This window comes from Sphaerodactylus townsendi, linkage group LG02, assembly GCF_021028975.2.
Source record: "Sphaerodactylus townsendi isolate TG3544 linkage group LG02, MPM_Stown_v2.3, whole genome shotgun sequence".
Classification (NCBI taxonomy): Eukaryota; Metazoa; Chordata; class Lepidosauria; order Squamata; family Sphaerodactylidae; genus Sphaerodactylus; species Sphaerodactylus townsendi.
Window position 1 is genome coordinate 96325278 of NC_059426.1, and position 14698 is coordinate 96339975.

The 14698-nt window shown below is 42.3% G+C and overlaps 1 protein-coding gene across 4 annotated transcripts in view; it reads left to right on the plus strand.

The window, feature by feature from the left end:
- MPPED2 (metallophosphoesterase domain containing 2) overlaps positions 1-14698 on the plus strand; it is a 198099-nt gene that overhangs the window by 94805 nt on the left and 88596 nt on the right. For all 4 annotated transcript variants that reach the window (XM_048485103.1, XM_048485102.1, XM_048485105.1 and 1 more), the window contains one exon: positions 11382-11607. In XM_048485103.1, the coding sequence (XP_048341060.1) occupies positions 11382-11607 (226 nt within the window). The remainder of the gene's footprint in view (positions 1-11381; positions 11608-14698) is intronic.

Consider the following 14698-nt stretch of genomic DNA (forward strand, 5'->3'; position numbering starts at 1 on the left):
TACAGAGTGAAAGGTCAGAGGCAGAGCTTGCTCTTACATAACATTTGTGTTTTGTTGTGTCTAACAACATTTTCAACAAAGAAGAGCTTTTATGTGTGAGCTTTAGATTTATAGCAGAACTCCGTAGGTATCGGCCTTCACTTCTCCCTGTGCTTGGTGTTTTCCTTGCATAAAACCAAAACAGTTCAACTTTTTGCTCTTCTGCCTGCCTTGATGGATTTTTCTTGTGTTTATTCAGCATCTCTTCAGCCTCCTTCTAAATCAGATAGTGTTTTTAACAGGTCTTTTTGTGAGCCATTAAAAACTGATAAGAGTGTTCTCCAGAAGGATTTGCTCACCAGTACTAAGGAATTTCTGATTTTTGTCATTCTGTTTGTGTGTATATGTGTATAACTGTGCTGCTGCTTCCTCTTTTGTGAGTTAGATACTGTATGGGTTTTGGACAGTTTAAGTAATGTATGTGTTGTATTGATTTCTGAATATTAGATTAGCAAAATTTTTCATGTGCCAAGGGAAAGTTGTTTTGGGTGCAGAGTTACATTTTATATTTTCACATTTATGCTAGCTAATAAAATACTATTTCTCAAGGAATACTACTTTGAATATAAGACCTCCCCCAAAAGAAAGAAGCTTGCAAAAAGATGATATCATAAGTGGTTAGAAAGTCTTTGAGGTCCTCATCCCTGGAATACTTTTGCCAGCCAGCAATATTCCATGAGAGGCAACGGATAGTCCGGGGTTCTGGTGTTCTAGATAGTCAATCGAGGGGTGTGATTTTCTGTAAGTTATCTCCGATGTCATGGAAGATACAGCCGTTCCCATCAGCAGGAGGGTTTTTGCAGGGCCTTGGCGTTGATAGTTGATACTCCATTGGGGCTGCTTGTATAGATGGGGAGGGTATATATTGGAGCTCGGCAAGTTCTTGTGCCCATGATTTTCCTGCTTTTTCCCCGGCCTGGGCATTATTTAAAACTTGACTTGACCATCTGTCAACTTCCAGCTCCAGGAAGGGTGTTGCACATACATCTTGGCCAGCCAAGTTTGGGTTTGGAGGTTTCTTGTTTTTGTCTGCTGGCAATGAGACATCTAGTAAAAGGAGAGAATCTGGGCCACTGGCCAGGTCTCTTTGGAGATGGCACGCCTTTGATGTGATCATACTGCTCCTTGATGGGCTCAAGTGTGTCAGATCTCGTCTGTTAAGGATGCCATTTTGCTCCTGCTCCTGCTCCTGCTCCTGTTCCTGCTCCAGCTCTATCCTGTGAGAGTTTTGTGTACAGGTCACATTTTCTTGCATTTCCTTCCTTTCCCTGGGACTAGGGGGCTTCATTGCAGTCTTATAAGTATCTGGGACCTTGACAAATTCCAAAGTAGTTTCGTTCTCGGGTCTTAATTGAGTGACTGAGCTCTCGTAGATTAGAGGGTGGACGATGGTATGTTTAAAAACCCGAGATAAAATCAAGCCTTTGGTTGCCAGCCGAGCTCTACTGCGCAGTAGCTTTGCAGGAATTCTAGATGAATTGAAGGTTAGCAGGGCTCTTAGTTGATGGTTTTCATAATCCATCATTTCTACTGAGCGCAGGTTGACACGGTATAAACTTTCTTTTAATAGTATACTGAGGTGGTGCTTGGCCAGAGAGGGTTTGCTCCAGTCAGGGACTATGCCTCTGTGTTTACCAATGGTCAAACAGATTTTGTTGGGTGAGAGTGTTAGGTTGCAAATGTTCCTAATTGCGAACTATATGCTTCATCTAGAAGACAATATATAGACCCATACACTGAGAACTATGCCTACTCATCAGACAAGGTCAAATCTTTCTATCTGCTTTGTGATCAGTCTCCTCAGAGATCCCTAGACGTTGCCAAATTCCTGGCGCTGGCACAACAGATTCGCCACAGATTTTAGTTTATTTATTTATTTATTGTTTTAACTGCTGGAAATGTCTTTTACTTATTTTATTTACTTATCTTAACTTGATTCTCCTCAACCTCTCTGTTGTATTTTAAACTCATGCCAATAAAAGGTTGATGATGATGATGAAGAAAGAAGCTAATACAAAATGATGACTCTGAATACTGCCCCCCCAAGAGATCAGCCATCCAGCCATGAGGTGCCCTCGTTCTACCACCCTCACTCACTGTTGCCACTTTCTTCTTTCACCCATCACAATTCACAGTGCAACCCCCAGAAAAGTGACTTATTAGCTGCTGTAATTCTTCTACCAGGCAGTGAGCTGGTTATGTGTCTCCTCAGCTCAGTGCCATTCAGAGGCCACCGTGGTAGCCTTTGTGAGACTTAGTGTTCTTTAGACCCACTGGCTATCATGGTTCTACTCCAGAAGTAGCTAAGTGGGTCTGACCAAAGCCATTTTGCCCTTTCCCTTAATCCCTCCCTCTATATGGGAGCCTATAGCTCCCATAAGCCTTTCCCTCATATCAGTTGTCCTCCATACAGTTCAAGTCAGCTTTTTTTTACTCCTTTCTTGCCCTCCTAGTCCATGGAAGGTTTCTCCCTTTGTGGGCAAGAGGTTCGCCAAGCTCCTTCCACCTGTTCCCAGATTGACAGAGAAGCTGGTTTTTCTTCCTCCAAGCTTTCTCACTTGGCCACAAAGAACAGCGGGAGAGAATGTACCTGGCAGCACAGGACTCTAGCTGATGGAAGGCATGCCCTCTTGTCCTCTTTATAGTGCAGGCTTTGGGAATGGCAGCCTCCCTCCAGCAGTGCCTGCTGGTAGTAGAACAGGGGCAACATTTTATACCAGTAAATTTGTGAATGTTGAAGACAGCCCTCCTTTAAAGCCCCACAAAGTTTAAAAAAATGTTTTCAAGTTAGTATAATAGTATAGTAAAAAGAGAGATGGTGGGATGTGTCATCATTTCTATTCAGAGGGTAGAGAGTTCTGTTTTGCTTTTAGAAATGACACTTTGAGGGACAGCCCTATTACAGTAACATAAGTAACAAAAAGTATCTTCTAGAATCTTAAAGACTAATCGATTTATTGTGGCATGAACTTTCAGAGACTTAGAAATCACTTAGAAAATCCTACTATCACAAGTATAGCATATTCAATTACTGTTTATAAGTTCCTAATATTGGCCTGCCATTATAAATTGAAAGCAAAACCAGGTTTCTGCCAAGTCTTAGGCCCTTTCCGCACGGGGCCAAAAACAGCGGCCCAGGGACGGAAAAACACTGGTCCCTGGGCAGCCATTCGCACAGACAGCGCTGCTGCAATGCAGCAGCGACGTCCTGTGCAGCCCCGAGCAGTGTGAAGGCGCCGTTTTCCACCTCCCTTCCCAAGGGAGGTTTTTGGAAAGCGCTGGTTTCCCATCCCCCCCACTCACCTTGTCCTCCAGCGTCGGTCTGGAGGGCTGCTAAGACCCGCCCACGCTGCCCTCCGACCCCTGGAGGTCAGAGGGCAGCATGGGTGGCCCCCTGCAGCCCTCCAGACCGACGCTGGAGGACGAGGTGAGTGGGGGGGGGCACAGAAGAGGCAGCTCCGTGCAGAGCTGCCTTTTCTGTGCTGGCCTCTGCGGGAGCCGCTCGCACGCTCCCATGCAAACGGCCTCCTCCCCTCCACCGGCATATTTCCTGCCTGTGGATGAGCACCCTTTCCGCTGTGCGGAAAGGGCCTTAGAGTCTAATAAGATGCTGCTAAATTGTGGTGAATTTTAAAAAATCACAGAAACTACTGTAGAGGTTTTCTATATACCTAACAGCAGTGGTGGTATTCAAATAATTTAACAACTGGTTGTTTACAAGAATCATTTTAACAGCCGGTTCTGCTGGAGTGGTGCTGAATCCCACCACTGCCTATTAGTGAGTTCCTATTGCATTAGTGATCTTGATTGCTGTCCAGTTGGCATCCTACTTTGCTAATTGTTTATCTATACTGGCCTTTATGTTTAGCTTCAGTGCTAATCTGTGGATAATTGTAGATTTCATACATTTAATAATTTGACACAAAACTTATAATGGTCTTTGTGAGAGGTACTTAACACTTGTAGTAGCTTCAGCTTGCCTGCAATCCCTTTGTTACATATTTTCAAGTTTTTGAGGTGAAGGGAAATCTTATTTGTTTTTTCCTAATTTTTCTTTGAAAATCAATTCCACTGAAATCAGTTGGATTTGCTTTCAAGTATGTTTGGGATCAGTGAATGAAGCCTTATTTTCACTCCAGTTTTTGTAGTGCTGACTTTACTGGGGAAAAAATTGTGTGTTCTTTGTACTGTTTAAACTTTGGCTGTTTCCGCAAGAATGCGGAAGTGGCCGGGTTGGCGTACTTGATGCCGACCCGACGACGCTAGGACCGTCCGCACGGACGGTCCTAGGAAGAGCCGGGCAGCCAGCACCGCGGAGCGCCGGCGCCCAGCCGACCCGGCGTGTCCCCGGGCCTCCGGCGCGTCGCCAAGGTCTCCAGCGGCGCAGGGCAGGTGGGTGTGTCCCCAGGCCTCAGCGATGTGCAGGAGGCCCAGGGACAAGGTAAGTACAGGGAACGAGGAGGGGGGGAAGCACTGGGAAGCCGAGCGCACTGGGGAAATGCCGGTGTGGGGACGGGCGGGCGGCACGAGGGCGGCGCGGCTGTGATGCAGCTGCGCCCCCTGTGCGAACGGCGGCCTGGGGACGGCGTTTTTGCCGTCCCCAAGCCGCCGTTTATGGCCCGTGCGGAAAGGGCCTCAGTTAAGCAAGAAATTTTTCTTTTTGGTTTCATTTACTTGAATCCCAGAAAATGAAAATGAAATTGAAACCCAAGTGCCAGGTCAGCATTTCCTGCCAGGCTTGTGCAAAATTATGAAAACATTTAAACATTTACTGTAAACTCTATTCCATGAATGATTGAAGATGGAATGAACTACATCCATCACGAACCATGAAGGAATTCTCATGATTAAAAGAAAGTATGGCCATGAGGACATATTGTTCCAGTTAGCATATATGGACATGAATTTGCAAATAGTTTGGAAGACATTTTTCAGTTTCTGTATGCCTATATATATACTAGGGAGTTATACTGGGTTTGAGCAGTCTAAAGTAACATATATGAGTGTTTCTGTACACAGATTGAAAATGACATAAAGATTTTCCAGTGCAAACCATCAGTGGGCATTGGGGTATCTCAAGTGATCACCTGTCTGTTTTTACCCTGTATTCTTCAAAATCACAAGGGGCAAATGTTGAGAATTACAGAATTTATATAAACTTAGTGTTGATTGCTTAAAATTAAATTTTAAACTGCAACTATGTAGTGATATAAACAAGCCCATTGTATATCTAGTTCATATAGTAGTATTCCTTTGTACATTATTACATTGCAGTGATTGAATTTTATAACCAGTGAATATGCAAAACCTCTTTGGTATTTACTTATCTGGGACTCACGTGATGATTGTTTATGGCAGCGGTGCTCACTCTGTAGCTTGTGGAGAGCCACATTCTCAAGTACCATCAACCAAAAAAGTCACATGAATACTTCATGCCCCACCAAATGCAATGATATTATTAATATTACATATATAATGATAACCTTTTAAATTACAGATTATTTATGAACATCCAGATTTTTCTCTCATCATAATTGTTGAACTTTGTGTATCAGGACTGATGGAACGGACTCTCTACCCTTGGAGTCTCTCTTTAGCTTTAGGCACAGAACTCGGGTAACTATGTGAGATTTCCAAGGCTTGGAAAAATAGAGCAGGATGATCATATAGTAAGGCCACCACTGTCCACCTGCACAGCAGGCTCTCTTCCCTGCAGCGGTGGTGGCTAATGCTCTCTGTTTTCTGCAGCCAGTTTGCTTCTCTGATGGTGAAATGAGAGTACAGAGGCTGCAGAGAAGGATGGGGGACATTGGAGAGGATGACCCTTTTATTTCCATCTCTGGCATGAGGCTTGCAGCTCAGGATGGCTTGCAGCTAATCTGTTCTCCAGTCCTAGCTGCAGGAGATATTTCAACTGTGCTAGTAACAAGTCCTACAGGGCAATGGTCTTGCTTACTTTTATTAGAATAAGGAGCAGGGGCCACATGGAACTATGCCCAGAAGAACCACTGGGGGAGGAGCATGTAAAAGAGCCATATGGCTCCCAGACCACTGAGTATCATTAATTAAATAATTCATTCTGTACATGACAGTATATTTACTCCAGGCAGAATAAAATTGAACATAAACTACCTTGTCATCTCAAAAATTAGATTTTATTATTTATTTTTGTTTCTTGTCAAATTTATTTTGTTTCCTTGTCAAATTTTGCAATTGTTGTATTTTTCCATTTTGTGTATGTATGTGTGTGTGGGGGGGGGGAATAGAACCAAAATTCTTGAATAAATAAATAATCAATGTAGGGATCCTAGTTTGCAAAAGGCTTTGTTGAGATAGATTTTGAGTTATGATGTCATAATAATGTTTTGAGGCAGCTGTCCCCATTTTATAGTTGGCTGTTAAAAAATTGGCAGAGGCTTCTCAGTGAGTCTGTATCTTAATTGGGATTTTTAACCAAAGTTTAACTGATCTAAACCTGTGCTTACGTGTCACACTGAATCATGCACTTGGCTTCCATAATTAATGCTTTCCAAGTACATTCCAACACATTTTCAAAACATTACACAAATGAGAGATTTGTTATACTTTATCTTAATTTATTAGCAATATATTCATTAGCAATATATTTGGCAGGGTTACTAGCAGGTTAACAATGAAAAGCATATGATAAGTCTGATATGCTTGCCTTACTTATCATGGATAAGCATCTGTACACCTCTGTTGTGCCTGAGAAACATCAGTTCTTTTCCTTTGCTTGGGACTGGGGTAGGGTGTGGACTTGCTTTGCACATATACTGTGCTTTGGAAGCACCTCTGAAGTGAATATGGGTTGATTATTTTAAATCATCCACCTATGAGTGGCTAGTCCATTCCTTTGACAGAGACAGATAATTGCTAACTTGCATCAAAAACAGAAAAGATATTTGGAGCAAAATTGTGAAGCTCCATGGTTTTTCTAGGTTTGGCCGTTTCCGCACGGCCTCCATTTGCCCCCACGCCGCCAAGAGTTCTGGCGGCGTGGGGGCGGAAGCCCGTTCGCATGCAAGCATGCGAACGGGCCAAGCAGAGGCCGACAGACGTCGCAGCCCCGCCCACGCTGCCCTCCGACCCCTGGAGGTCGGAGGACAGTGTGGGCGGGCTTTCTGACCTCTGCTGAAGCGGCAAGCGAGGACATGCATTGAGTGAGAGCAGAAGGGAGACAGCGTCTTCCAGCGGCTGATTACTTCGTGCCGCGGGGAGGCGCTTCCCAACAACAACCCTTTAAAGGGTTGTTGTTTAGAGGCGACCTGAGAGCACGCCCTAGAGGAAGAGCGGAGTCAAGGTCGCGCTGCTCGCGTTGCAGCAGCGGCGCCTGTAGAGCGGCCTGGGGGCAGCGCTGGGCGTCGTTAATGAGCTTGAAACGGCCTAAGTCACTGAAAGTTCCATGTACACATCAGTAATTCCATGTACACATCAGGAAACAGATTTTCTCACAAGTTGAAGGTAGGAGGGAGGCTTCTGGTATCTTGCAAAAAAGGATTTGAATCCCCTTAATCTGAAGGGCAACAGGTATATTTACAATATTTAGAATAATCCTGTCAAGCAGAGTAACAAGCAGAAATGTGGATTGTGCAGCACGTTAAATTAGAATAGTTATCTCTCAAAAGACCAGCCGCTTTACCTCAGAAGTTCATAAACATAAGGAGAACTTTACTTAACTGAGAGAGAAAACATATACAGTATATATATTAACAAAGTATCACAAATATAGTTACATGCACAGCTCATAGTTTGTTACAGTTTGGTTGCGATACAATATCTTTTAGTCAGAGCACTTTTACATAGCATTTGGTTTAGTACATCAGTACAGAGAAAATCTTTTCACTTAGTCACAGCAAGCTAGAGAGAGTGTGAGCTTGTGAGGGAACAGAGCACTACTAACAGATTTTAACTGTCACCTTTAGAATGTTTGTGCAGCTTCCCAGAATTCCATGTGCTTGTGCTGCTACTGCATGCAAACAAAGCTGGAAATTCCAACATAATCAACTTAAAGTGATCAAGTATATGGATCATTCTGCTTGAAACATATTGTGTGTCTTTCAACCATATCTTGAGGGGAGAAAATCCTTAGAATATGGATGAGATTAAATATTATGTACATTTGGGGAAACTTTGCCTTATGAAAAGAATCTCACTATTCTGGCAAATTTGGGGTTGGGGATATGAATTAAAATATGGATTAAAATATTGGTAATTGAGGTTGGAGTGAGGAGGGACTATGGAACTCAATTGGAGAGTCTCAGTTGAAGAGGTTCAATCCCCAGATGCTCCAGTTAAAAGGGACAGGTAATAAGTGATGTGAAAGACCTTTGCATGAGACCATGGAGAGTAGCTGCTCTGATTAGACAGTACTGACCTTGATGGGCCACTGGTCTGGTTCATTCTAAGGCAATAAAAATGAGCAAAAGGGAGAAGATATTACAACACAGAACAGACCAGGTAATCAAAAAGTGGGAAAAAGAGAGAAAATGCTTATATATGGAATTATCAATGTCAATTTTAGAAAGCTAAAATTATACTTCTGAAACTTTATAATTTTATTAAATATTTAAAATGTGCATCAAAATACATCAATTTTTGGTTACATATCTAGGTACTATGGGTTAGGGTTAGGTTAGATATGCTGGAGCCTAAAATACACCCAAGACATTCTTATTTTTTGGGAAACCAACAAAATGGTCCCCCAAAACCCCATAAATATTCAAGATTTACTAAGAAGATGAGGAGCCAGCATTTTCAGGTTCCTGGGCACTATCCCCTTTCTTACTTTCTGGGGGCGGGGGGTTGCCTTGGGAAAGGTCTATGGGCTTGCAGGCAGTTTCTGTCTGTTTCATGTTTCTTTGTGAGATTCAAGAGGGGTGTTGTTGTTGTTTTGCAAGTGTTGCTTTGTGTTCCTTTGGTGGTTTTTACAGTGATCCTCACTGCTCTATGCTTGAATTTATTCTTCTTTGGTTTGACATTAATTTTATTGATCTTGCACAGTCTAAGTGCCCCTGGTTTTTGCTGGGCCATGTGTTCTGCTGGGTTTGCAAAAGTGCCTGCACACCTTTAGTTTCTATTGTACATACGCTCTGGTTTTATATTGGTTCAGTTGGACTTGCACAAGTTGCACAGTGGCACTTGGGCTCTGCTGGGCATCTGTCACTGGTTCTGCTAGGCTTGTAAAAGAGCCCTCTCTTGGACTTTTCACTGTGGAGATTCTCCGGTTGATTTTGGTTCTGTTCGGTTTGGCACACTGGCTAGTGGTTCTACTGGAATTACTGGGTTCTGCAATGCTTCTTCAAGACTTGTTGTGTTGGTTTTTCCATGGGATGCATGATTTGACCCATGATTGCTGTTTGGAGGTATGCTGTTTGGAGGCATGGAAGCAGCTTGGAGTTTTTTTTTTCTTTTTCATCCATAAGAAATAAGGGAGAAATAAGGGTGTCACACACTTAATTAGGACCATAGGATATAGCCATGTACATACCACTGGACAGTCCTTATTCCTGACCTAGCTTACAGAGAAATGTGGACCTATAACATGAACCATCTGGATAGTTATCTCCCATGGTCATAACAACAAACCAAGATACTTAGTTCATATAATAATTTACATTTGGGTGTTCAGTGCTTTGGTCAGGCATGCCTCAATCCTAAAAACATTATCAGGTGTGTATTGCATAGATTTTAATGACAGAGGTGGGCCTCACAGCCAAAACTCATTTAATTTGTTTTACATGTACTTTATGTTATTTATAATTGTACCCAGTCATTGGAAGGATGCGTGTCCCATGTAGACAAGTGCAATTTTACAAAAAAAAATGTTTTACACTAGGGGAAGTTACTTGTATATGTAACCAAATATTGATGTATTTAGATGCACATTTTTAATATTTATAATTTTTTCATTTTCCCTCCCCTTCTTTTTTCCAAACTTTTTGGTTACTTGCTAAGAATAAGACAGCCTTATGTATTCATGAGATATGTTTACTTAAATCTGATATGGATCCATAACATCACCACATAGTCAAATCTGAGAGCCTCTGCAATCTGTTATTTACCATGATCATTTGGGGGGGGGGGAACCCATATGTAAGGAAAAAATTGTGCTGAAGCTGTGGTTTAGGGGAAGGCAGCTTGAAGCAGATGGCAAATAGTTCATGAAAAAAGAAAGGAAGAGGTGGGGTTACATAAAAGTTATTACTTCATTGTTCAGAAAGTTGGAAAAATGCAAGCTTTCATTTACTTATGCATACATACTTCCTTCAGATTGTATAGCAACTTATAATTATGTTTGCTAGGAGACTTGCTGTGGGAGATGGGAGCAAAGTTTTCTTAGTGACTTCCAGATTCTTCCGGGGACTTACTTTTAGCCAGATACTCAGTAGGTAGACTATAATAGCTAACATGCCAGAGAAACTCTTGCCATGTAAATTAATTTAGCATTCCCACAACTCCATACTTACAGACTCTAATGGATGAAAATGCAAACAGAATATGATCTTCACCCTCTTACCACTTTTTACCCCTTTACTGGAAACATGACAGAGCGGTCAAAGGATGTTAAGAGGTTATTCGTCTATATTATCTGGAGGTTCTGCCTGAATTCTTGAGAGACCTGCGGATGTTTAAGAGCATATCTGCTTATATCTTTCTTTAGCATAGGCGTTTCATGCGGCCAGGATGCGCTTACGCCGCCAAAGAGTTCTGGCGTGGTACGCTATGAAGCAGTGAAGCGAAGCAGAGGCGACAGGCGGCAGGCGGCTCTGCCGCGGGCATACCTCTTCCCCGTCCCAGCCCCACTCCGCGGTGTCCCTCGTTGTAAGCCTGCTGGAGCGTCATGGCCCATACGCTGCCCTCCAACCCCTGGAGGTCAGAAGAGGACAGTGTGAAGCCGAGGGCTGTGGCTTCAGCAGGCGACGATGGGGACACCGTGAGTGGAAGGCGGGGGCCGGGAGACAATCTTCCGGTGATTACGCGCCAGCGGGGAAGGCGGCTTCCTCCGACAACAACCCTGGGGTTGTTGTTTTAGGGCGACCTGAGGCCGCCCTGGGAGGGAAGCGGAGTCAGGTCGCCCGCTGCTGCGTTGCAGCAGCGGCGCCCTAATATCAGCGGACAACGACCTGAAGCGGCATTTTTAAGCGCCCCAGGCCGTCGTTATGAACCCGTCTTGAGGAAGCGGCCATATTTTGCTATTAATGACACAGAGTGGCAGTAATGGTTTTTCCTTTACACTAGAATGCTGATATATAAATTTGTGATTTTTTTATACAGAATACATGTGTACTAATTAAATACTTTTTTTGTTGTTGTCCTTTCAGGAAACCTGCCATATGAATATAAAATAGTGATAGCTGGAAATCATGAACTGACATTTGATAAAGAATTCATGGCAGACCTTGTTAAACAGGATTACTATCGGTTTCCCTCTGTATCCAAATTGAAACCAGAGGATTTTGACAATGTTCAGTCACTTCTGACAAATACTATTTACTTGCAAGACTCTGAGGTAACCGTCAAAGGATTCCGGATATATGGCGCCCCTTGGTAAGTCTCAGTTAAATCTTCCTTGACCTATACATATAATCAGCCCAGCTGTATGCAAGAATTTCTGCGACAGATTATTCTATGAGGTCTGTTGAGAACATATTTGAGAGCAGATATATAACTAAATGCATAGTCTGGTTAGTATCTTAAATTAATGCATGTCATTTATATTTGCTTCGGGAAGTATTGTTCAGTAGTATTTTTAATTATTGCGTTTGGATATTTCACATTGGATTTGTCAGCTTCAAAGTCTGAAGTCAAAGGTTCTAATTGGTCCTGACAAAATATTTTTTAATCCCAGAACTCACTTAGACATGAATGAAATGAATACATTGATATTATTATAAGGCGAGTTATGACCCACCAGGAACTTGTGAGTAGGGGGCATCCTATTATCCTGTCTTTCCTTACTCCACTCCCTTCTACCCATTTTCTGTCACTTATATCCTTTATTTTCTGTCTTCCCCATCCTTCCTTCTGTGCCATTCATGCCCCATAACTTTCTATCTCCCAGTACCCCCTTTTCTCTGTCATTTATGCCTTTGCTTCTGTTTCCCCCATTTTTCCCCTTGCCATCTTCCATGTTCCCCCCTTCTAACCCAGACTCAGATCAACCTTTTGTCTTCTCCAGTGATCTGAAGGAAGTGGTGATTGTGGTGATAGCTCCTGCCCTCCCCCTCCCCTGCTTGCCTCCAGCCAGTGGAGAAACATTGTCTGCAGGAACCTATGGGGGGATTATTTGTTGCATCAATGGAAGACAACAGTTGGAGGCAGCATCCCCCTCCTCTTTCTCCTGTACTTGCCTGAGCTTTGTGGTAGGAAGGAAGAGCAGCTATGGTGGTTTCTGTCACAGTTGTTTAGTTGTTACCAGTGGGAAGGAGGTGAGCTCTTTCCTTACCTCCTGAGACAGGGGCACACCAAGACTCTTCTTCCACACCTGCCTGAAACTTTTCTTGGGCGGGGTGGGGGGGGCGGGGGGGATGGCAGCAACAATATCTGCTGACAATCTTGTAAGCATCTTCTTCCTCATCTGTAATTACTTGGTAGTGTGCAATCATCTCTCTTACTTTTCCATCCTCCTCCTCCTTGTGCAACTACGTGCATTGAGAGAACAGTTTCATGCACTTATGCAGTCAGCTGTAGAAAACATTCCCTTCTCAAATTCAAGAACCCTTCAGTTTTAAATTCCCAGTTTTGAGGAAAGGAACTATTTGATTCAATGCTTAAAATGTATTTTAACCATAGAATATTGTGTTTGTTTGAATTGTGTAACTGAAAATGAATATGATTGTCTATACTAGAAACATGCTGTTTTAGTGTAAAACTTCCTAGAACTACCCAATTAAGCATGATGTCATCCCTTTTTGATATGAGTTTCATATGAATACTTTAAGTGGGTAGATTATCTGATTAATGCAGTAAATTTCTTTACTCACATAAAGTAAATAAAACATAGTGGATTGTATCCCTTATTCGATAAGTGAAGTGTCTTAGCTCTATTAAGACTGTCCACTTAGTGGAAGGGACTTCTTGGAATCAACTTTATATTCTTCAAGGAGGACATTGTAAACCTTATTCTCTGTCCTTGTGTTGACAATCTGCTAATTTGATTTTGTATATACTTGAAATCTGTTACACTGTGCCTCAGATGACTAGAATTTCTCTTTAATCCAGGGTGCTAATAAAGTATTTCCAAGAAAAAAAGATAATTGCTATCAACAATTCTGCTAGGAATATTTGAAATGAACATTTTAAAATGGTGCCCCCCCTTCTGTTTTCACATTTCATCAATTTGTAGTTTAAGAAAGATTCCCCCTTTTATTTAAAGCAGGAGCAAAAGAAACAGCAGCAGCAAATCAAATATCTCTCTCCCCCACATATTATCCATCTGAACTACAAGAAAATATTGTCCATAGTGACCTAGTATCTTTTTAGAACTGCTTATTCTGTGTTGTCCATAGTGATCTGGTATCTCTATAGAAATGCTTATTCTATATGCTATTCTATCTTTTTTTCTGCATTGTCCATCAGGCTATTGCATGTTTCTGCTGTGAACAAATCAACAGAAATATATGAAATCATTCTTCTTGATTTGTGAGTGGTGTGGTTCAGAGCTACCTCAAACAGAAATAGTTTCCTGCCACTGTGGAGACCATACGGCCCAAAAATTACAGTGGCATCTGACTCTGGCATATCTGAGTGTGTGCCAGGAATGGCATATAGCAGAGATTACACTGATAAGATGTCTATCAGAGTGCATCCCATTTTCTGGAGACTGGCAATAGTTCAGATATACTGTAATGTCGTGTACTGTGTACTGCTATTAGAAGGATTTGCTGTTACCAGGATGAGTCTGTCATCTTTTCTTTGATCAGTAGGGGTGGTTATCTGGGTGTGCTTGTGGTGATAGTGAAGTGAAGTGTCTTGCAAATTTTTTCCAAGTGAAATGGTTTGCAAAGCTGCAAACAAGTTTTGTTTGTTTTCTGCAGTTCATGTATCTTCCTTGTAGAAAAGTCAAATGGAACTTTAGCCTGGTGCTTTAACTATGGTTAGCTGTGAAAAGAGTTGTGGTGGAGAAAAGTGAGGCCATTGGTGAGTAATCTTCCCTAACTAGAGATTCATAAGGGTGCTAGTTGCCAACAATGTGTATAAATATTTATGTCTACCTAAATGTTTTGATAGGATCTGTTTAAAATGTGCTATAGGAGTTGTACCTGCCCTTACTTATATTGTTCCTTTCCCATTATAAACCTATTGATTTTTTGAGTTGGAAATTCCAAGCCAAGTTGATTGTTTTTTAGAAACTAGAGTGCTACTTTTACATTCCCTTTTTTAAATTATCTTGTCAGCTGCAGAAGTCAAGGAAAATTTATCAAAACTTATTAAGGGATTAAGAGTGCAATCCAAACAGTGGAGGCTGCCAGGAACAGTTCTGCTGCTGTGCTGCCCTGCCACCTCCAGAGGGCTTTATGGGGGTGTGGGGAGGGAGCAAACAGTAAAACCCTTCCTGCTGCAAGAAAGCCTTTCACTGGGGCCAGTGGACCTATTTTTTAATTTTTTTATTTATTAATCTTATATACCGCCCAACCCC